The 24,257-nt window shown below is 36.8% G+C and overlaps 1 protein-coding gene across 3 annotated transcripts; it reads left to right on the top strand.

The window, feature by feature from the left end:
• Positions 1-496: 496 nt before the first annotated feature.
• On the top strand, positions 497-24,257 carry LOC127856879 (ornithine aminotransferase, mitochondrial-like). 3 transcript variants are annotated; one of them, XM_052393054.1, is made up of 11 exons: positions 622-648; positions 971-999; positions 1,643-1,842; positions 4,925-5,022; positions 5,733-5,859; positions 9,853-10,076; positions 12,601-12,773; positions 15,350-15,428; positions 19,163-19,276; positions 21,613-21,751; positions 22,422-24,257. In XM_052393054.1, exons 1-11 carry the CDS (start codon positions 637-639, stop codon positions 22,580-22,582), a joined length of 1,356 nt encoding a protein of 451 aa, XP_052249014.1. In that variant the 5' UTR covers positions 622-636; the 3' UTR covers positions 22,583-24,257. The 3 variants fall into 3 exon arrangements, with proteins under 3 accessions (XP_052249016.1, XP_052249014.1, XP_052249017.1); XM_052393056.1 differs by lacking the exon at positions 971-999 and having other exon boundaries at positions 497-648; XM_052393057.1 differs by lacking the exons at positions 21,613-21,751; positions 22,422-24,257 and adding an exon at positions 20,691-20,762.

The raw sequence follows: 24,257 nt of genomic DNA, 5'->3' as shown, positions 1-24,257 counted from the left end.
CTTTACTTCAAAGTCAGGATATACGTCGAAACAGTTTAAAAAAAGATATTTCATGCTTAAACTAAGCTTCATCTATGTAATCATTATCATAAGTGGAGTTTGTGTAAATCCTGTATAAAATTATGAGAGATTGTAAATCCATGTCATGTTCCCCTTTTTTGCAAAATCGTACAATTGTAGCCAAGCAAAAGAAAATTAAATTGTTGTTGTTTTTTTTGCATTTTACGTTGCCGTTCGATTGGTCTACGTTATATAAGTCGAACTTCATATCATGTGACTGTAAAATTAAATACATTCAAAGAGTGAACAATTGCAATGACGTCGAATTTGATTTAATGAAGGCGAAACATATTGAGGAAAAACAAATAAACCCTATTCAGAATCTAGATTTCTGCATCGATTGTTAAAAACACCCGGCCTTTAGTGCCATTTCGGAAATAGCTTTGACTCGTTTACTTAAAAATTCTCCAAAAAGATGAGGAGCCATTGATTAACAGTCGTGCTTAAGTGACCACTCAGTTTGATTGATTGACCATATGCCAGATTCGCGTCCTACTTTGTTTTGTAGACGTAGTGTAAGGGCAAGTCACTCTGGATACGTAGAGACCATCAACGCGGACGTTCTTGTCTCGAGTTATGGAGGTTTCGGTAAATGACATATATGACATATATGTCCTATATATATTTATCCATCAACAGTGGAAAATAACATAGATAAATTATAACTTTTATACACGTCTGTTGATTAGTTTGCTTCGGCTTTCGAAATTTGAAATTGACTTAAGTTTGCTGTTTACAAAAAGTAAACGAATCAAAATGGACATGCTAGTGTATTGAGTATTGCATAAACATGATACGGGAATGCAAATAGGTCACCCATGCAAATATTGCATCAACTTGTTTCGATCTAGTGGAAGGTCAAGGACCAATGTGCCTATAAATGAATTATGCATGATTGCGATGTTTTCAGTATTCCAGTAGTTGTGACAGCGCTATCAAGTAAGCAATATGTTAACTGTTACTATTTGAAATTAAAAGTCGATATTAGAGTAATGATTTCTTGATATTATTCTTTTTTGAGTTGGTTTAAAGTAATTTATTTCTATACAGTTCTGTTCATTTCATCACCATTTTTTTTATAAAAAAAATAATGTGTTATTTTCATTCTTGTGTTGTTTAAAGGGACTTGTTTACAGGTTTTAATATATTTTTAACCATCATTACTTTTTTTTTAACTGTAGTATTCTGAATAGTTTAAATAATTATAATTACAAGATAAAGGGTAAAGCAATGTGCAAAATCCTTTGTTTGAGCCTGGGACCTCTAGAAACAAAAGCTTACACTACTTTTGCACAATGAATGCTTTTTTATGAAACATTATGTCAGTTATACTAGTTTTTGCTTAATTCTAGAGGAAAAACATAACTCTTTATTTTTTATTTTTCTAATTTAAATGCATAAACATACATTTTTATTGTCATGAATGTTATTTTGCTTGTTTGAATATACATGTAATGCAAACATTCAGTTTTGAATCATAAGCTATCAGTGTAAAATTGTCATTTTGCCAAATGGTGAACAAGTCCCTATAAGCAGGAAATGAGTGAGCTTTACAATAACACTTGGATGTTGTTTCTTGCAGAGAATACAAACTGAAAATGTTGAAGACCTTGCTGTTGCCGTTGATCTCGGAGGGCAAGAAGTTGGTCATTGTTCCTGTTAGAAATGCCTCAGTTAGTGCTGCAAAGATTGGAGATAAGTCAGAGGCCATTTTCAAAAGGGAGAGCAAATTTGGAGCTCACAACTATTCTCCACTTGGAGTGGCTATTAACAGGGGTGAAGGTATGAACATTATGTTCTCTGGCAACCTTTTACTAATGGCATACGAAAAAAAAACTGGTATGTCACTTATATTTTAAGATAATGATTCTTAAACTAGGAGTGAAAGCAGGATTGTTGAGTGAATATATGTTATACTGGTCATGTACGTAATTCCGGCCTGTACGTAAAAAATCGGCCACCTGTGTAAAATCATTTTCATGATCTTAACGCACTTATTTTGTTTTTATTTAGAAAAGTCAACATGAAAACCATCCCTGCTCTCAATATGTTGCAGATGTAAGAACCATATCACTGTAAACTTTGGTGTTAAAATGTCACAAATATAGCAGGAAATATTTGGCTCGTGGGGAAAGTGATGTCACCATTAGTTGCAACAATTATATTCATATAAGAAACAAATATATTTAATAAAATTATTTTAATTTTATCTAATAAACTTTAATTAAAGTTTTACCAATTAATTGTACAAAAAATTATATTCAAAACATACACATCAGAACCTAGATATAAATTTTTGATATATGAATTACCTCCCTTGATAAGAATATTACTAGATTACATGTTTAAATATTATATATAAGCGTTTACTAATAATCAACACTGAAGAAAATTTTTTAAACAAAATGTATTTACTTTTTTAGCTATGTTTGACAAAATTGATTAAACCCGTTAAAAACAAGTATTTTTTTTATGAATTAGCAGTTTCAATTGTTTATATTTATTAAAATAGGTAGGGGGAGTAACTGGTATAATAATTTCGCATTTATATTAAATTTCAAGTCAAAAATTTTAATAGTATAAACATTGATTAATACTCTGAACTTGAGGACATTTGTCTAAAGATATTGCTTTGTAATTTTATCTGCAGATCAAACTGAAAAGTGGCCGATTTTTTAGGTACATTTAACCTACGAAAATGGATAGTTTACATGTCATCATTTTCTGTTCATTAAGTAACATTCACCGATCTAATTCTATTTAAATTTTCATGCTAGGTGAGTTTTGAACCCAGGATTATATATGTGAAGTTGAGTTTCAACCAGTTGCCTAACACTAAAGATTTTTCTTAAATAGTCCCAAAAGTGGCCGGAATTACGTACATGACCAGTATGATTAACGCAAAATTTATTACTCAAATTTATACCATATTACCCAGCTAAATATTTTGGTTTAAAAATAGCTCGGGCCTAACACGTGCTCAAATTGATTTTTGTACAAATGTATTTGGGAAGCATCAAATAACGTCAGGTAAACGGTGCCCTTCACAAATGACAACTGATAGGTGCGCATTTAATTGTGTAACGAAAAATTCATTCTTCTGAAAAATGGATATGTAATTCCAGAAAAGATGACTGGTTTATAGTAGGCCACATAAAAAAACATAATTGATTGGAGAACCATCAATTCTTATCTGATATGAACAGTCAGAAAAACGTATGCCTTTCTACCATTGAATACTAGATCATATTCAAAGGCCTGCAAATTAATTATTGTATAATAATAATAATATATTGGTCAAATTGATTTTTCAGATTTTATGACAAGTATTGTGATGAGCTGTGCCAGCATTATGTTTTCAAAATAACTGGTTGGAATCATAGACATTCTAGTTAGGACTTTGAAGTGTTGATTTGTATAATTATTGGCGCAGAATCTGATTCGTGCATGTCTTAGTCATCTGCCATTGTCCTAAATCTGCCACCCTATCCAAATAATTCGGCATTTCGAAATAGTCATTATGTGTTTGTTTGTCTTGTTAATTAGAGACTCATTTTTTTCCAACAATGACAAATTTTCTTCTTATCCAGCGATTGATTAAACATTTAATTTCTTTGTTTTGTATTTAACCCTCTAACATTATAAGTATTACTTAGTGGTAGTTATATAAATAATACAGTGCATGCTCATTTTTAGGACAATTTGTACGAAACACTAAATACATGTAATAGTTCTTATATGCCATAGTTTCCTGTGAATTGAACATCTGTGTGGACTTCTTATCTATTCTTAAACTTTAGGAGAGTAAATGTTGTCAGTTTTACATTCCACACTTTGCTGTTAATTGGACATGATTGTTATAAAGCTCTTTTTATGCCCCCGGATCGAATGATCGGGGGTATATTGTTTGTGGCCTGTCTGTCTGTCTGTCATTCTGTGGAAAACTTAAACCTTGGTTAAAGTTTTGCAATAATGAATAACTTTTGCAATATTAAAGATAGCAACTTGATATAAATTTGGCATGCATGCAGGGCTTCCCCTGGCTCAAAAATGTCTTTAGCCTTGTTTTGGCAAAAGTCGTCTATTTTGGGCTATTTTTTAAGTTTTAATGAAGAAAAAGTTGTAGCCAAGTAGAATTTTCTTTAGCCAAATAGGTCAATTTGTAGCCATTGGCTAATTTGGCGAATGGCAGAGTAAGCCCTGTGCATGTGTATCTCATGGAGCTGCACATTTTGAGTGGTGAAAGGTTAAGGTCATCCTTCAAGGTCAAATATATGGCTTCAAAGCGGCGTCAAAACTTTAACCTTGGTCATAACTTTTGCAATATTGAAGATAGCAACTTGATATTCGGCATGCATGGGTTTCTCATGGAGCTGCACATTTTGAGTTGTGAAAGGTCAAGGTCATCCTTCAAGGTCAAAGGTCAAATTTATGGCTTCAAAGCGGTGCAATAGGGCCAGGGGGCATTGTGTTTCAGACAAACACATCTCTTGTTAGTGGTAATAAAAAGTATTTCTTTTGTTATGCAATACAAGACTGAGAAAATAAATGTGTCAATATTGCTGAAAACTTTTTTATTAAAACAAAAATATTTATTTTATAGATTCAAGTTAAATAAACATATGTTAATGTTTTGTGTTCAAATTGTAAGTTGGTATAAATCAGGCTTTGCCCAGATAGGCAACCATCTCTAGTTGAGTTACCCTTCCAAACTGTTTTGAGCCCAGAGCCAAGTACTGTACATGACAATGTACTCCAGTTTACCTCCTTACGTTGCACAATGTTTACATTTTGGGTGTTGGTGCGCATACAAATTGCTAGAACATCAATTTCCCACATTTATTATGAGCTGTTTCTCTTTCAGGAGTATTTGTGTGGGATGTGGAGGGTAATAAGTTCTTTGACTTCCTGAGTGCGTACAGTGCTGTCAACCAGGGACATTGCCACCCTAGGATCATTAAGGTACCTGCTTGCTTTTCTGTTACAGTAATAATATACATGTACATGTAAGCCATGGTTCTGGTAATTTTTAGAGAGGCTGTTTTCGGAGAAAACCCAAGGTATTGTCATAGCCTGCTCGTCGTAAAATCTAAATGCTTCCACCTACAACTTTGAAACTTCATATGTAGATGCACCTTGATAAGTTCTTCACGCCACACCCATTTTGGGTCACTATGTCAAAGGTCGAGGTCACTGTGACCTCTAAAAAAAAAAAAAAATTCTGACAAGCTTTCGCAGCCGAGCGTGGCACCCGTTATGCGGTGCTCTTGTTGTTTGCATATTGTAGACTGCACCCACCAGATTCTTAAACATACTGTTAATTAAATTGGTAAGTAAGTATGCCTGCATTCTATTGAGCCTCATTCTGGGAAATCTGGGCTTAATGGATGTGTGAAAAGTGTCATCCCAGATTAGTCTATGCAGTCTGCACAGGCTAATCAGGGATGACACTTTATGCACAAACTGGATTTTTCCTTCGAAGAAACTTCCTTTAAATCAAATAGTCCACAAAAGCAGAAAGTGTGGTCCCTGATTAGCGTGTGTGTACTGCACAGGCTTATCAGGGATGAAATTTTACACACCTGCATTAAGTCTGGTTTTCCCAGATCAAGGCTTATTCAGGAATATCAGTCAGTTCATGTGCTTGCATTTTATTATGACAACTTTTACAGGCTCTCACGACGCAGGCCAGCAAGCTGACGCTGACATCACGGGCGTTCTACAACAACCTCCTGGGAGAGTATGAGGAGTTTGTAACCAAACTGTTTGGCTATGACAAAGTGCTTCCCATGAATACTGGTATGTCACCAATCTGTTTGGCTATGACAAAGTGCTTCCCATGAATACTGGTATGTCACAAAACTGTTTGGCTATGACAAAGTGCTTCCCATGAATACTTGTATGTCACAAAACTGTTTGGCTATGACAAAGTGCTTCCCATTAATACTGTTTGTCACCAAACTGTTTGGCTATGACAAAGTGCTTCCGATGAATACTGGTATGTCACCAATCTGTTTGGTTATGAGAAAGTGCTTCCCATATATACTGGTATGTCACCAATCTGTTTGGCTGTGACAAAGTGCTCCCCATGAAAACTGGTATGTCACCAATCTGTTTGGCTATGACAAAGTGCTCCCCATGAAAACTGGTATGTCACCAATCTGTTTGGCTATGACGAAGTACTACCCATGAATACTGGTAAGTAGCCAAGCTGTTTGGCTATGACGAAATGCTACCCATGAATACTGGTATGTCCCCAAACTGTTATGCTATGACAAAATGTTCCCAATGAATACTGGTATGTCACCAATCTGTTTGTCTATGACAAAATGCTCCACATGAATACTGGTATGTCAACAATCTGTTTGGCTATGACAAAATGCTCTCAATGAATACTGGTATGTCAACAATCTGTTTGGCTTTGACAAAATGCTCCCCATGAATATTGGTATGTCAACACTCTGTTTGGCTATGACAAAGTGCTCTAAATGAATACTGGTATGTCACCAAACTGTTTGGCTATGCCAAAGTGCCCTCAATGAATACTGGTAAGTAGCCAAGCTATTTGGCTATGACGAAATGCTACCCATGAATACTGGTAAGTCACCAATCTGTTAATGTTATGCTATGAAGAAGTGCTACCCATGAATACTGGTATGTCGCCATCTGTTTAGCTATGACAAAGTGCTCTCAATGAATATTGGTACGTCACCAATCTGTTTGGCTAGGACAAAGTGCTCCCCATGAAAACTGGTTTGTCACCAATCTGTTTGGCTATGATGAAGTACTACCCATGAATACTGGTAAGTCACCAATCTGTTTGGATTTGACGAAATGCTACCCATGAATACTGGTAAGTCACCAATCTGTTAATGTTATGCTATGACGAAGCGCTACCCATGAATACTGGTATGTCACCATCTGTTTAGCTATGACAAAGTTCTCTCAATGAATATTGGTACGTCACCAAACTGTTTGGCTATGACAAAGTGCTCCCCATGAATACTGGTATGTCCCCAAACTGTTATGCTATGACAAAATGTTCCCAATGAATACTGGTATGTCACCAATCTGTTTGTCTATGACAAAATGCTCCACATGAATACTGGTATGTCAACAATCTGTTTGGCTATGACAAAATGCTCTCAATGAATACTGGTATGTCAACAATCTGTTTGGCTATGACAAAATGCTCCCCATGAATATTGGTATGTCAACACTCTGTTTGGCTATGACAAAGTGCTCTAAATGAATACTGGTATGTCACCAAACTGTTTGGCTATGCCAAAGTGCCCTCAATGAATACTGGTATGTCACCAATCTGTTTGGCTATCGCAAAGTGCTCCACATGAATACTGGTATGTCACCAATCTGTTTGGCAATGCCAAAATGCTCTCAATAAATACTGGTATGTCACCAATCTGTTTGGCTATGCCAAAGTGCTACCAATGAATACTGGTATGTCACTAATCTGTTTGGCTATGCCAAAGTGCTCTCAATGAATACTGGTATGTCACCAATCTGTTTGGCTATGATAAAGTGCTCTCAATGAATACTGCTATGTGTCCTATCTGTTTGGCTATGCCGAAGTGCTCTCAATGAATACTTGTATGTCACAAATCTGTTTGGCTATGCCAAAGTGTTCCCAATGAATACTTGTATGTCACCAATCTGTTTGGCTATGACAAAGTGCTCCCCATGAATACTGGTATGTCACCAATCTGTTTGGCTATGACAAATTGCTCCCAATGAATACTGGTATGTCACCTAACTGTTTGGCTATGACAAAGTGCTCCCAATGAATACTGGTATGTCAGCAATCTGTTTGGGGTTGACAAAGTGCTACTAACGAATACTGGTATGACGCCAAACTGTTCGACCATGTCAAATTGCTCCCTGTAAATACTTGTATGTCACCAATTTGTTTGGTTATGAAAAAGTGCTCCCCATGAATGCTGGTATGTCACAAAAGTGTTCGGCTATGACAGAGTGTTCCCAATGAATACTGGTATGTAACCAATTTGTTTGGCTATGACAAAGTGCTCTCAATAAATACTGTTATGTCACCAAACTGTTCGGTTATGTCAAAGTGCTCCCTATGTTTACTGGTATGTCACCAAACTGTTTTGCTATGACAAAGTGCTACCCATGAATACTGGTATGTCACAAAACTGTTTGGCTATACCCAAGTGTCCCATGAATACTTATATGTCACCAAACTGTTTGGCTATGACAAAGTGCTTCCCATGAATACTGGTATGTCACCAATCTGTTTGGCTATGACAAAGTGCTTCCCATGAATACTTGTATGTCACCAAACTGTTTGGCTATGACAAAGTGCTCCCATGAATACTGGTATGTCACAAAACTGTTTGGCTATGACAAAGTGCTTCCCCTGAATACTTGTATGTCACCAAACTGTTTGGCTATGACAAAATGCTCCCAATGAATACTGGTATGTCACCAATCTGTTTGGCTATGACAAAGTGCTCCACATGAATACTGGTATGTCACCAGTCTGTTTGGCTATGCCAAAGTGCTCTCAATAAATACTGGTATGTCATTAATCTGTTTGGCTATGCCAAAGTGCTCCCAATGAATACTGGTATGTCACCAATCTGTTTGGCAATGCCAAAGTGCTCTCAATGAATACTGGTATGGCACCAATCTGTTTGGCTATGACAAAGTGCTCCACATGAATACTGGTATGTCACCAGTCTGTTTGGCTATGCCGAAGTGCTCTCAATGAATACTTGTATGTCACAAATCTGTTTGGCTATGCCAAAGTGCTCCCAATGAATACTTGTATGTCACCGATTATGTTTGGCTATGACAAAGTGCTCCCCATGAATACTGGTATGTCACCAAACTGTTTGGCTATGACAAAATGCTCCCAATGAATACTGGTATGTCACCAATCTGTTTGTCTATGAAAAAGTGCTCCACATGAATACTGGTATGTCACAAAATTGTTTGGCTATGACAAAATTTAAGTGCTCCAAATGAATAATGGTATCACTTATCAATTCTAGGGCCCACATTTTCATCCAATCTTGATGTAACTTTGTCAGAATTTTTATCAAGACAATATCAAGATCAACTTATCTGTGTCACGTGCGACCAAAGACAATGTCACCTAGCCAAATCTTAGAAAAACATTGTTACCTCTCTGGACATCACATTTTTTTACTCAATCTTGATGAAACTTAATCAGAGTATTTATCTGGATGTTTTCTAGTCAAATTTCAAATCTGGGTCACATATATCCCAAAACTAGCCCACCAGGTCATATTTTTTTTTTAAATCTACTTTTAAGCATGTCAGCAACCTGTATGACTCAAGCTTGATGAAAGTTAGTGAGAATTTGTGTCTTGACGCTATAAAGTCCATGTTTTAATCTTGTTCACATGTATCTTATAAGTTCATTAAGTAATTAAGTAGTTCACAAAGTCAAATTTTAACAAAACTTGTCATCACTCTAGGGCCACATTTATGAATCAGTCTTGATGAAACTTTATCAAAATATTTATCTTGACAATATCTTGAAGTCCGTGCCTGAATCCGGGTAAAATGTCAAAAGCTGGATCACCTGGTCAAGTCTTCAATAATTGGTGTCGTTTAACTCAGGTGAGTGCTAAAGGGCCATTTATTGTAAATAAGCAGTTGCCATATTTTATTAAGAACAGATGCATGCTAAAAATGTGTTTTATTCAGTGAGTCTCGTGTTTTAGTTCCAATAGTATTTCTGTTATTTCATTGTACTGTTTCTGTACCTCATATTTCCTGTTATAGGAGTGGAGGGTGGTGAAACATCCTGCAAGCTGGCCAGAAAGTGGGCGTACAAAGTGAAGGGTATTCCCAACTTAAAGGCAAAGATCCTGTTTGCGGAGGGCAACTTCTGGGGCCGGACCCTGTCTGCAGTCTCCTCCTCCACTGACCCTTCTGCCTATGCAGACTACGGGCCCTTCATGCCAGGATTTGAACTTGTACCCTACAATAATATAGAAGCTCTAGAGGTACACAGGCTATTTGTTAATTAATATGCTTAATGCATAATCGTCCCTGATAAGCCTGTGAAGGCTTATATGGGATAACTGTTTTGGCATAAACTGGGTTTTCGCTAAAATGAAATTTTCTTTAAACGAAAATACCTAAAAGCTGAAAGTGTTGTTCCTGATTAGCCTGTGCAGACTACACAGGCTTATCTTGAACAACACTTCACGCACACTAATTAAGCTTAGTTTTCCCAAAACGCGCAAAACAAAAATGTTTAAGTTTGCGTACCACCTCAAATATTTTATACGTTCCTTGACATATTGCTTTTATATTTTGCATATCTCTACCAACATGACCCCAACCTATGAACAAGAGCGGACAACTGTAACAAGCATTTTGTAAGAATAATGGCCCTTTTTCCACTAAGTATATGCATATTATTGATATATCTATGTTAAAGTTTGCATACCACCTCAAATATTTTCCATGTACCTTGTCGTATTGCTTTTATATTTTGCATACTTTTTTACCAATATTACCCCAATCTATAAACAAGAGCAGACAACTGCATCAAGCCTTTTGTAAGAATTATGTTCCCTTTTTAACCAGGTTTTCCGAAGGAAAAAACTGGTTATTAGATTGGCGAATGCGGGCAGGCTGGCGGGCTGGCTGGCGGGCGGGCGGAACAAGCTTGTCCGGGCCATAACTATGTCGTTCATTGTCAGATTTTAAAATCATTTGGCACATTTGTTCACCATCATTGGACGGTGTGTCGCGCGAAATAATTACGTCGATATCTCCAAGGTCAAGGTCACACTTTGAGTTCAAAGGTCAAAAATGGCCATAAATGAGCTTGTCCTGGCCATAACTATGTCATTCATTGTGAGATTTTAAAATCATTTGGCACATTTGTTCACCATCATGGGACGGTGTGTCGCACGAAAGAATCACGTCAATATCTCCAATGTCAAGGTCGCCACGACTAAAAATAGATTTAAAAAAAAAACAATTACAAAGGGGGTTAATTTTGTTTGTTCATTTCAAAAGTTCAGTTTGAGTTTTCTCCCTTTATCAGATTTTTTTTCACAATGAAAACCTGGTTTTGTGACAATTTTGTCCCTTGTTAAACTTAGATTTGAAAATTTGGTTAAGTTTTGTGTTTAGGTTCATTTTATTCCTTAGGTATTAAAGCTATTGCTTTCATACTTGCAACACTTGCTAACTATCAAAGGGGACTGTGCAGGCAAATTTAAGTAACTGTCATTTTGACAGAATTATGGCCCCTTTTATACTTAGATAATTTAACATTTGGTTAAGTTTTGTGTTTTGGTCCATTTTACTCCTAAAGTATCATAGCTATTGCTTTCAGACTTGGAAAACTTGCTAACTATCATAAGGGGACTGTACAGGGCAAGTTGCATAACTCTGGTTGGCATTTTAACGGCATTATGGCCCTTTTTTTGTCTTAGCAACTTTGAATATTTGTTAAATTTTGTGTTTAGATCCACTGTACTTCTAAAGGCTATTGCTTTCAAACTTCAAATACTTTCTTACGATCATGAGGGTACTGTACCTGGCAAGTTGAATTTTACCTTGACATTTGAATGACCTTGACTCAAGGTCAAATTAATAAATTTTGCTTAAATTGCCATAACATTCTTATTTTATGATAAGATTTGATTCATACTTTGACAAAACAACGCTTACCTGACATACCACAATGGACTCCACCCAAACCATCCCCCACCCCCCACCCAAGATCCCCCCTCCCTAAAAAAAATATATAAAAATCCCATTTTTTCTTCTTATTTTTGAAAGATTATCTTATAAATGACAACACCCCCACATTAAATCCTCTTTCCCCCCCCACCCAAAAAGATTTTTTTTCTTTGAAACGTGGTCAAAAGAACCACAAGTATTTATCTATTTTATTTTTGAAGGACCGTCCAACCATCCCACCCAAGCTATTGCTATCAAACTTGAAATAAAATCTTCTTAGTTTGTTTTATGTCTTTACAAATGTTCAATAGATTGTGAAAAATATACCTGATCTCAGAATCGTCTATAAAGTACAACTTCTTTAAATTATAAGCGATCAATATGTTTCAATTATGGTCCTCTTCCACTGAGAATATGACTGTATTACCTTAACCTTATTGAATATGAACATTTTCCCCATGATGGCTTACGTTATACTGTCAAGCACTGGAAATGTCGAGCTCTGCTGACAGCTCTTGTTTCAGCTCTATTGCATCGAAAGTCTATGGCTTATTGAAACACTATCGAGCTCATTTACTGGGTAGAGGTAGTGCTTGTTGTCTTAAGGGGTGATCTAAAGAAAGCTCCCAAAGTGGGTATAGAAACTGTGACCTCTCAATGAGAGGCTATCCAATAATCTATGGTAATGTGACATCTAGTATTTAATCTCAATAACAATTGCATGGAAAGTCTAAGGCTTATTACAACACCATCGAGTCTGTTACCTGGGTAGAATGATAACTTATGCTATTTGTTGCTCATGTTTCACACTGTTCTGTCTCTCAGGAGAAGCTTAAGGATCCGCACATGGCTGCGTTCATGATGGAGCCCATACAGGGTGAGGCTGGAGTAGTGGTCCCTGACGCAGGCTACCTGCGTGCTGTGCGCGACCTCTGCACCAAATACAATGTGCTGTGGATCGCTGACGAAGTGCAGACTGGCCTCGCTAGAACTGGCAAGTATGTCATGGGTGTGATTTTTATGCAGATTTACTGATTTTGGTGTAAATTCTTTCAAGATGGGGGAAGGTGGTTGAGGGTGGTGTATGACTGATAAAGCTGCATATTTCATAAGCGGTCTAAAAATCAGACTCAGCATATTACACTTGCATCAATATCCACTTGCATAAGAACGTTGCTTGTAACGAGTGATGCCATTGGCTGTGGTTTCCCAATCTTCTTATCAAATCGGTATTTGAAAATGTTTTTAATTTGTCTGCTGATACGTTCAAATGGGTCCTGAAGATAATCAACAGAATTAACAATTTTGTTGATCAATAAATCAGTTAGAAACAAATTGAAATGGAGATGTCTTCGAACAAGTATATTAAAATCTGAAAGCACTTCTAATTTCCGAAGAATGTACAGAGTATGATTCATACTCCTAATAATATCAACTTTCTGATTGGTTTAATAAAATAAAGCACCCTCCCAGGTTCATCAGCATGTTGAAAAGTAGGCTTTTTCATTTTACAACTTTTTGGCTCAGGGATTTTGTAAAACAGTTAATGAGAAAAAAACGCTAAGATTAGGCTAAAACTTAAAAGGCCTTGCTTAATCTTGTTATTCGCAACATTTGGCTTTAACCATGCTAATATAAATAATGATGGTAAAATTTTAGATTTACAGTTGGCAGATGTAACACAAAAATATTCCTAGACAAACAGATTACATGCCGGAGTTATGACAAGAAGAGTACCACATTTAAGAGATGTGATAATTCAGTAAACAATAAACTGAATATAACAAAAGTCAAGGACTCATTTGTACATGTTGTAAATTTATTCTTACAAAAACTTCAAACCTGGCATAAAACTGGTGTATACAAACTAAAAGGCTGTAGACTGCCAAAAATTGATAATGTTTTGAAAGGCCTTTATTTTGGGCATTATAATTGTTCTTATTAATATTTTTATAAATATATATCAACAAAAGCCAATAAGATAAAAGTTCAAAGTGGTAGAATGTGGAATTGTTATAAATGCCATACATGTCAATACCAGATACATTGGTATCACACTTTATCACACTTTGAGTAACAAGTATGATGTAATAAGGTCCCATATGAGCTGTGTGAGGTCAAGTTAACACCTTAAGAAGTCAAATACAAGAACAAAAGCATACCTTAAGAAGTCAAATACAAGAACAAAAGCATTCCAAATTTGTACAGTTTAAAATCGTCTTGAATGAAAACTGATGTTATCTGGTCTTATTTAAAGCAGGGCTGTCATTATAAATCAACACTGTTTAAGATTTAGGCATGATTGTGTACAATAGTAATTCAATATGCTGGTCGGTTATAAATGTGTCTGTAGGTAATCCTCCACTCTTTAACTCGATATATCTTCAATATTCAAAGTTTTAATGTTAATGTAATTTTTTATTTACAAAAATTGAGTTTAGTTTATTCCTTGTGCGGGGGTTCTCAAATAAAATACCTAAGGTAACCTTAAAGAAAAAACTTTGCAATTGACATTGTTGCAGATTTTGTCTCTGCACTTCTACGTGCAGTTAAGACTGGAAAACCAGCAAAGCTAAGCCAGGTCAAGTGACAGATGGTTAACCAATTCCTATAAATATGACTTGAATGCAATTGAATATGGCAAAGAATGAAAATAAACAAAAAGCTAACAAATCAAATACATGTATCATGTGGCCCAATTTGTATAAAGTCATGCGGTTTTCCCTTATGGATTTTGGTTTCTTAACAAACTTACCTCATGATCCTGAATGAAAATCTTGGTCAATATGGAAAAATTTAGAAAAACCCTATAACCATTTTTATAAGCGACTTTTTTGACTCTTATCTGGATAAAACATGGATAGGATGCTTATCCCTTTCCTCATTAGAAGCAAATGAAAATGCTTATGTGCAAACAGCATAAAACCAGATCAGCCTGAGAGTCACTCACAGTCTGTTAAGGTTTTTAATGCTGTTTGCTGCTCATCAGTATCTAAGGGTTTAAATGAAGCCTTTAAAACTTGAATCTAGGGCCCGTATTCACCAACCGATTCTTAGACCTAAGAATAAAGAATAGACTTAGAACCAAGAAAAATGTGTTCAGTGTTTGAATATATACAGGCCTCCACTGGTGAATATGTCATTAACAAAATGTTCTATATGAAGAATAATATAGATAGAGATGTTTACTGCAGAGTTTGACTCAAAATTAAAGAAATTCTTGAATATTCTAATTTAAAGAATTTTCTTTATTCTCAGACTTAAGTCTAAGAATTGTTTGATTAATACGGGCCCTAGTAAGAAAGGTCTTTAATTAAATTAAACTTTCCAAGGACTTCATATGAGTCAAAAAACGTATATAAGTGGGAAAGAGTTAAATACGTATTTAAGTGAGAAAGGGTTAAATTGACAATATAAAGGTCATGTTTGAATATGGGTAAAGTTGTGTAAAGAACGAGGAAGCCTGCTCAAGTGTGCCTTGAACTCATGTGAGTGGTATAGGGCCATCATGGCCCTCTTGTTATACAGAGATTGCTACATGTAGTGTGTACAAGAACATGTTGTGGTGTTTCAGGAGGTTGGCATGTGATCATGAGAATGTGAGACCCGACATGGTGGTCCTAGGCAAGGCCCTCTCCGGTGGAGTGCTACCAGTAGGTGACATTGCTTTTAGAATCGTATACATAAATATGCAATGCACTACATTACAAACATTTCAGGTGTTGGGTAAGAGAAAACCCACTAAAGAAAAACGAACAACAATGTAACCTTTGTTCTCGGTGGAATTAATTAAAATGTAAATTTTCTACCTTTTTTCTAAAAATCAGGATACTAACTTAATATTATTATTTTAGCTCGCCTGATTGCTCAGGTGAGCTTTTGTGACCGGTGTTTGTCCGTCGTCCGTCCATCCGTCCGTCCGTTAACATTTGTTCGTAAACATTCTAGAGGCCTTATTTATTGTCCGATCTTCATGAAACTTGGTCAGAAGCTTCGTCCCAATGAAATCTCGGTCGAGTTCGAAACTGGGTCTTGCCTGGTCAAAAACTAGGTCACTAGGTCAAAAAAAAGAAAAAACTTGTAAACACTGTAGAAGTCACATTTCATGCCCAATCTTCGTGTAACTTTGTCAAAATGTTTGTCTTAATGATATGTTGGTTGAGTTCAAAAGTGGTTCCGGTCCGTTGAAAAACATGACCACCAGTGGGCGGGGCAATTTTCCTTATTTGGCTATAGAGAAACCTTGTATACACTCTGGAAGTCACAATTTTTGCCCAATCATCATGAAAGTTGGTCAAAACATTGGTTTTATAGATATCTCGGACGAGTTCGAAAATGGTCCAGATCGGTGAAAAAACATGGTCGCCAGTGGGCGGGGCATTTTTCGCTATATGTATATAGTGAAAACATGTCAACACTCTACAAGTCACATTTTTGGCCTGATTTTCATGAAATTTTGTCAGAACTTTTGTTTCCTAGATACTTGAGTTAAGTTTGAAAATGGTTCCGGTCTGTTGAAAAACATGGTTGCCAGGGGACGGGGCAGTTTTCCTTATATTTATATAGTCAAAAGGCTTGCAAACAATCATGTATTAAGGTCATGTAACATGTGAGACAACTCTTCTAAATATTGCATTTAAGTTTACAGTAGTTGCTCCCCTTTGAATATTCATGTTTTCATAATAATACAGTGTAGTTGTGTTTCATTTATGTGTTAATTGTTATTCAAGGTTGGATGTTTTTATGCCCCCTTTCAAAGAAAAGGGGGCATATAGTGATCGGACTGTCCGTCCGTCCGTCCCCTTGTCCGTCTTTCCGTCACACTTAGCATTTAGGTTTCCAAAAATGCTCATAACTTCTATGTCCCTTGAGATATAACCTTCATATTTGGTATGCATGTGTATATGGACAAGGCCTTTCCATACGCAAAATTTTTTTAGCCCTGTGACCTTGACCTTAAAGTTAGGGTCCGCGTTTAGGTTTCGAAATCTGCTTTTAGGTTTCGAAAAATGCTCATAACTTCTATGTCCCTTGAGATACATGTATAACCTTCATATTTGGTATGCATGTGTATATGGACAAGGCCTTTCCATACGCACACAATTTTTTACCCCTGTGACCTTGACCTTGAACTTAGGGTCCGCGTTTAGGTTTCGAAATCTGCGTTTAGGTTTCGAAAAATGCTCATTACTTCTTTGTCCCTTGAGATATAACCTTCATATTTGGTATGCATGTGTATATGGACAAGGCCTTTCCATACACACACAAATTTTTCAACCCCTGTGACCTTGACCTTAAACTTAGGGTCCGCGTTAAGGTTTTAAAATCTGTGTTTAGGTTTCGAAAAATGCTCATGACTTCGATGTCCCTTTGAGATATAACCTTCATATTTGGTATGCATGTGTATATGACAAGGCATTTCCATACGCACAAATTTTTTTACCCCTGTGACTTTGACACTGAAATAGGGTCCGCGTTTAGGTTTCGAAATCTGCGTTTAGGTTTCGAAAAATGCTCATAACTTCTATGTCCCTTGAGACATAACCTTCATACTTGGTATGTATGTGTATATGGACAAGGCCTTTCCATACACACACAAATTTTGACCCCTGTGACCTTGACCTTGAACTTATGGTTCGCGTTTATGTTTTGGAATCTGCATTAAGGTTTCGAAAAATGCTTTAACTTCTTTCAAAGCGTTTATAGGGGGCATATGTCATCCTATGGTGACAGCTCTTGTTTTTAGCTCACCTGATTGCTCAGGTGAGCCTTTGTGACTGGTCTTTGTCCATCGTTCGTCCACATTTGTTCGTAAACACTCTAGAGGCCACATTTATTGTCCGATCTTCATGAAACTTGGTCAGAAGATTTGTTTGAAACTGGGTCATGCTGGGTCAAAATCTAGGTCACTAGGTCATAAAAAAAGAAAAAGCTTGTAAACAAAGTACAAGTCACATTTAATGCCCAATCTTCATATAACTTTGTCTATATGTCTGTCTTAATGATATGTTGGTTGAGTTCAAAAGTGGTTCCGGTCCATTGAAAAACATGGTTGCCAGTTGGCGGGGCAGTTTTCCTTATATGACTATAGAGAAACCTTGTAAACACTCTAGAAGTCACAATTTTTTCCCAATGATCATGAAAGTTAATCAAAACATTGGTTTTATTGATATGTCGGACGAGTTTGAAAATGGTCCAGATCAGTGAAAAAACATGGGCGCCAGTGGGCGGGGCATTTTTCTCTATATGTATATAGTGAAAATATGTGAACACTCTAGAAGTCACATTTTTTGCATAATATTCATGAAATTTTGTCAGAACAATTGTTTCCTTGATTCGAGAGTTGAGAAATGGTTCCGGTCAGTTGAATAACATGGCTGCCGGGGGGGGGGGGGGGGGGGGGCAGTTTTCTTATATTTATATAGTAAAAAAAGCTTTTGAACACTAGAAGTCACATTTTTTGCCTTATCATCATGAAACTTGGTGAATAGATTTGTTTTATATATATCTCAGATGAGTTTGCAAATGGTCCCGATGGGTCAATAAACATGGCTGCCAGGGGAGTGGGGCAGTTTTCCTTATGTGACTTTATAGAGAGAAACCTTGTGATCGAACACTATAGAAGTCACATTTTTTGCCTTATCATCGTGAAACTTAGTCAATACATTGGTTTTATTGATTTCTTGGACAAGTTGGAAAATGGTATAGATCGGTGAAACACACTTTTTAGCTCACCTTAATGCTCAGGTGAGGTTTTAGGATTGGTCTTTGTCCCTCCGTCCACATTTGGTTTGTAAACACTCTAGCATTCACATTTCTCAAGCATTCTTTATCAAAGTTGCTGAAAGATCTCAGTCAAGTTTGATGATGAGCAAAATCACATAATTAATGCCATAATTATTGCCCTTAGATTGTCCAAATTTTCATTATATTATACAAAATCCTTGTAAGCAAAGTTTGATGTTTGGTAAGGGGGGTCAACTCAAAATATAGGTCACCATTTCAAATCTTACAAAAACAAAAACACTACCTACGCCAGAGTTTTGGTTCAATAATGATGAAACTTGACCAGGATGTTTGTCTGGTCAATATCTATTTCAAGTTTGACATTAGGTAAAGATTGAATGAACCGACTCCTCTCAGGTGAGCGAACTAGGGCCATCTTGGCCCTCTTGTTTATATTTCTATGTACCTTCTTTTGTACTTGTGTGCTGGTGATATGTTACTGTATGGGCCTCCTTCTTGGAACGAGAATTAATGCATGTGCATAAAGTGTCATCCCAGATGAGCCAGTGCAGACTGCACAGGCTTAAATGGTACGACACTTTAGTTTACGCACATTCATCAAGCCCAGTTTTCCCAGAACAAGGCTTTTATGTGTTGCCAGGTGTCATGTGTACTGGCTGATGACCAAGTGATGCTGACTATCAAACCAGGAGAGCATGGCTCCACATATGGGGGCAATCCTCTAGCCTGCGCAGTGGCCATGGAGGCTCTCAAGGTAATACCCTCCACAATAACATTCACAAGTTATAGTAAGGACTGGCTTTAATGGCCTGGAATGACTTAAAATTCCTATTAGTTGTATTGGCTTAGCTCTGGGAAATGGGGTTTATTAAACCCCCACTCAACTAAGTTTAGGGGGGTATATAGGAGTGAGCTTGTCGGTCGGTCGGTCCATGTCCGCTCTCTAATTCAAGTAGTTTTCATCCGATCTTCACCAAACTTGGTCAGAAGTTGTATCTAGATGATATCTAGGCCATGTTCGAACATGGGCCTTGCTGGGTCAAAAACTAGGTCAACGGGACGGGGTCACTGAGTGCGTTTTAAACATTCAGCATGTTGTCCGCTCTCTAATTCAAGTAGTTTTCATCAGAGCTTCATCTTGGTCAGAAGTTGTATCTAGATGATGTCTAGGCCAAGTTCAAACATGGGTCATGGTAGGTCAAAAACTGGGTCACTGGGTCACTAAGTGCGTTTTAAACATTGAGCATGGTGTCCGCTGTTTTTTTTGAAGACAACATGCAAAATATTCTGTGTCAATGCGGCATGTGGGGGTATTCATCACGTCTGTGACAAAGCTCTAGTTGCTTTTGTTAAAAGTTTCTCAGATTACCCTTTTCAGTTTGCTCAGGCTCATCTGGGACAACATTTTCCCCTTTTATTGATTTTGTTGTTGAAAGGAAGTCTCTCAAAAGGAAAATCCAGTCTATGTGGATAGTGCTGTCCCTGATTGGCCTGTGCAGACTCTCCAGGATTATTGGGGAAAACACTTTATGCACATGCATTAAGCCCTGTTTTGGTTTGTTGAGGTTCATAAACAATATAGGTCTGGTGTGTTCATACACAGTACTGGCATGGTGTGGTCATATACAATAAACGCCTGGTGTGTTCATATACAAAAACGACCTGGTGTGTTCATATACATTAACTTTCTGGTATATGCAATAATGGCCTGGTGTGTACTTGTAAAAGAAAAGCCTGGTTTGTTCATATGTAATACTGGCTTGGCTTGTTCATTTACAATAATGGCCTGGTGTGTTCATATACAATACCGGTCATCGCATGGTGTGTCTGTATACCATAATGGTCTGGTGTGTTACATAGAATAATCGCCTGGTGTGTTCATATACAATACTGGCCTGGTGTGTTAAGATACAATATTGGTTTGGTATGTTCATATACAATAATGGTATGGTGTGTTCATATACAATAATGGCCTTGTGTGTTCATTTACAATAATGGCCTGTTGTGTGTATATACAAAAATGGCCTGGTGTGTGCATATACCATTATGGCCTGTTGTGTCTATATACAATAATGGTCTGGTGTGTTCATATACAATAATGGCCTGGTGTGTTCATATACAATTATGGCCTGGTGTGTTCATATACAATAACGGCCTGATGTGTTCAGGTGTTGGAGGAAGAGAAGCTTGCAGAGAACGCAGGTTCATATACAATAAGGGCATAAATTGTCATTTACAAGAATGGCTTGGTGTGTTCATATACTATAAAAGTATGTAATGTTAATATAAACAATTATTGCCTGGTGTGTTTATATGAAATAATGGCCTGGTGTGTTCATATACTATAATTGCCTGTTGTGTTAATGTACAATAATGGTCTGATGTGTTCATGTACAATAATGACCTGGAATGTTCATGTACAATACTGGCCGTGTGTGTTCATATACAATAATAGCCTGATGTGTTAATATACAATAATGGTCTGGTCTGTTCATCTACAATTATGGCCTGTTGTGTGTATATACAATAATTGCGTGGTGTGTGCATATACCATAATGGCTGTTGTGTCTATATACAATAATGGCCTGGTGTGTTCATATACAATAATGGCCTGGTGTGTTCATATACAATAATGGCCTGGTGTGTTCATATACAATAATGGCCTGATGTGTTCATATACAATAATGGCCTGGCGTGGTCATATACAATAATGGCCTGGCGTGGTTATATACAATAATGGCTTGGCGTGGTCATATACAATAATGGCCTGGTGTGTTCATATACAATAATGGCCTGTTGTGTCTATATACAATAATGGCCTTGTGTGTGTATATGCAATAATGGCCTGTTGTGTCTGTATACAATAATGGCCTGGTGTGTTCATATACAAAAATGGCCTGGTGTGTTCATATACAATAATGGCCTTGTGTGATCATTTACAGTAATGGCCTGTTGTGTGTATGTACAATAATGGCCTGGTGTGTGCATATACCATAATGGCCTGTTGTGTATATACAATAATGGTCTGGTGTGTTCATGTACAATAATGGCCTGGTGTGTTCATATACAATAATGGCCTGATGTGTTCAGGTGTTGGAGGAAGAGAAGCTTGCAGAGAACGCAGAGCGGCTAGGTAAGATCCTCCGTGCAAGCCTCAACACCCTGCCAAAGGACCGGGTCAAGATTGTACGCGGGAAAGGACTCCTTAATGCCATCGTCATAGATAAAAGTAAGTTCTTCTGCTGTGATTTCATCATATAGTCGTCACTTTATTTTTCTGTTTTTAAATTAGGTAGGAAAAACATGTTCATGTATGTTATAATTAAATGAGCAGATATTGTATGCAGATTTTATCGGAATAATCGAGACCATTTCACAATATCCCTAATTGCATATATTGGTATATTGAAGTTATTCTTTCACCCAATACGTCTTCAGAAGTGTGTATAGTAAACTACTTTCAGATTTCGCATGGGATTTAATTAAAACCTAAAGTATGTAAACACCATGAAGTGTTGATGTTGAAGCCACTTTATTCATCCATAGTTATCCATTCTGTTATTTGGCGTTGAACAGAGCGTTAAAAGCGTGCAAGGGTCTTGAATTTTCTCTAGTTTATGTAGGCCTTGTTGTTGGAGACCTTGGCTGAATGCATGTGGGTAAAGTTTCATCCCAGATTAGCCTGCATAGTTCGCACAGTCTTATCACGGCCAACACTTTCCACTGGTTTTTCAATTTTTTGTTTAAAGGAAGTTATTCCTAAATAAATCAAGTTTAGGGAAAACGTTTTGTCTTTGATTATCTTTACACTCATGCATTTAGCCCAATTTTCCCATAACGCGGCTCAACTATAATGTTATGAAGGCATCAAAGCCAACTCGCTGTTTGCGTGTTTGCAGAGTTTGACGCAAGCAAGGTGTGTAAGGCCTTGTTGAAGAACGGTCTGCTTGCCAAGCCAACCCATGGAGACATCATCCGGCTGGCTCCTCCCCTCGTGATCACAGAGTCACAACTTAACGAGTGTGCAGACATCATCAAGCACACCATCACCTCCATGTAGACGATATAGTAGGCTGTACTAGTCTCACTCAAGGGTGTGATTGCTGCTCCTTCCAGCTGATTTCTGATCTTTAAAAGGAGAATATATTTATCACTTAATATTTAAGGGTGTGATTTCTCCTCCATCCAGCTGATTTCTTGCCTTTAAATTGAGGATATGTTTTATCTGTAAATATACAGGCACGTGATTGCTCCTCCTTTCACTCTATCAGTGTCAAACTTTATAAATAGCTATAAACTTTGCTGAATCTGTATACAAATAAATAGTTTATTGAATCGTGTAAGGGGGTAGGGCATTTTCCTTCCCCGAGGCGTTTTTTTATTCGCTCCACTGTAACGGGTTTACTGGTGCTGCTCAAACTTGCATAATCTCTCGAGGTGTTTGTCATTTATAATGTGTTTGTCATATTTTAATCTCCACATTTTTCTTAATTTGTTTTTAGATTTCATGTAGAAATGTATTTATTGTGTGCTGTCCGGTGGTTTACAGGGTCATATCAATTATTTGTTCATGGCAATTAAGTCTTTCAAACTATTAAACAAATAACGGAAATTATTGGTAATTATACCCCTTTACAAACTTGCCCCAGGGTATTCTCTTACATGTTCTAATGTTCATTATTTAAACTTGCTGGCACTGTTCTTTACAATATTTAGTTGTGCATGTGTGTTTTATATCGTGGTACGTTAAACATAACCTAAGTTTTACAAGTTACAATCTCTGTAACATTATAATTGTTACAGAGACCAACAAATATCCTATACAAACATGTAAATATGCTTAAAATGTATACATATTTATTTGAAAGGATATATTAACATATATTTATACCCATCTCCACCTTCCTGGCTCAACAGATTGTTACTTTCGTAGATTAGATCTTAAGTCTTAGAATTATGATGCATAATAGAATGGTCATGATGATGAATAGCATAGACAGATGAATGCTCGAGTGTAGGTATTAACTCTTTCAGTGCGGGAACCGAATTTTGAAGGCCTTTGCAAACAGTTTGGATCCAGATGAGACGCCACAGAACGTGGCGTCTCATCTGGATCCAAACTGTTTGCTACTCTGATAGTATTCTTTGAAAAAAATTCGAAGAAAATGCTAATTTTAGAAATTCTGCAGATGACATTTTAGCAGACGACAAATTTCCCAGCATGCAAAGGGTTAATGTGATTCCTAGCAATCTCAGTGCTATTTAAGTCTTGAGGATTGTGCAATGTTTCCATGCAAGTCATTGCCTTTATAATTGGATCTTATTTTATTGTTATTTATATCAGAGCATTTAAATATTTAAAATATGACTCAAGTATTTGTTGTAAGCATTTATAGTATATGTTTTTAATAACCATGTGTGCAACATTCACAAGGTTAGCTTGTGGATCTGCCTTTTGTCCGTCCTGGGTCAATCATGGGCTCTGGAACTTGCTTTGCTTAGGGGTGTTGGTTGTAAATGTTTTATAAAAAATCTTCAATGAAATCATGAAACAAACAACTTGATATATGGTTTATAACATCAGATTATGTTCCTTTGCAAAGATTTGTCAAGTAATGCACCGGAGTTTTTAACTGGCCATGGCCCATTACTCAGGTGAGCAATCTTGGGCCATATTTGACCTCTTGTTAACTTTTTGTGTGCATGTGTATATTAAATATTTATCTTAAATCAGT

This window comes from Dreissena polymorpha, chromosome 14 (assembly GCF_020536995.1).
Source record: "Dreissena polymorpha isolate Duluth1 chromosome 14, UMN_Dpol_1.0, whole genome shotgun sequence".
Classification (NCBI taxonomy): Eukaryota; Metazoa; Mollusca; class Bivalvia; order Myida; family Dreissenidae; genus Dreissena; species Dreissena polymorpha.
This window is presented reverse-complemented; position numbering and strand designations above follow the sequence as displayed.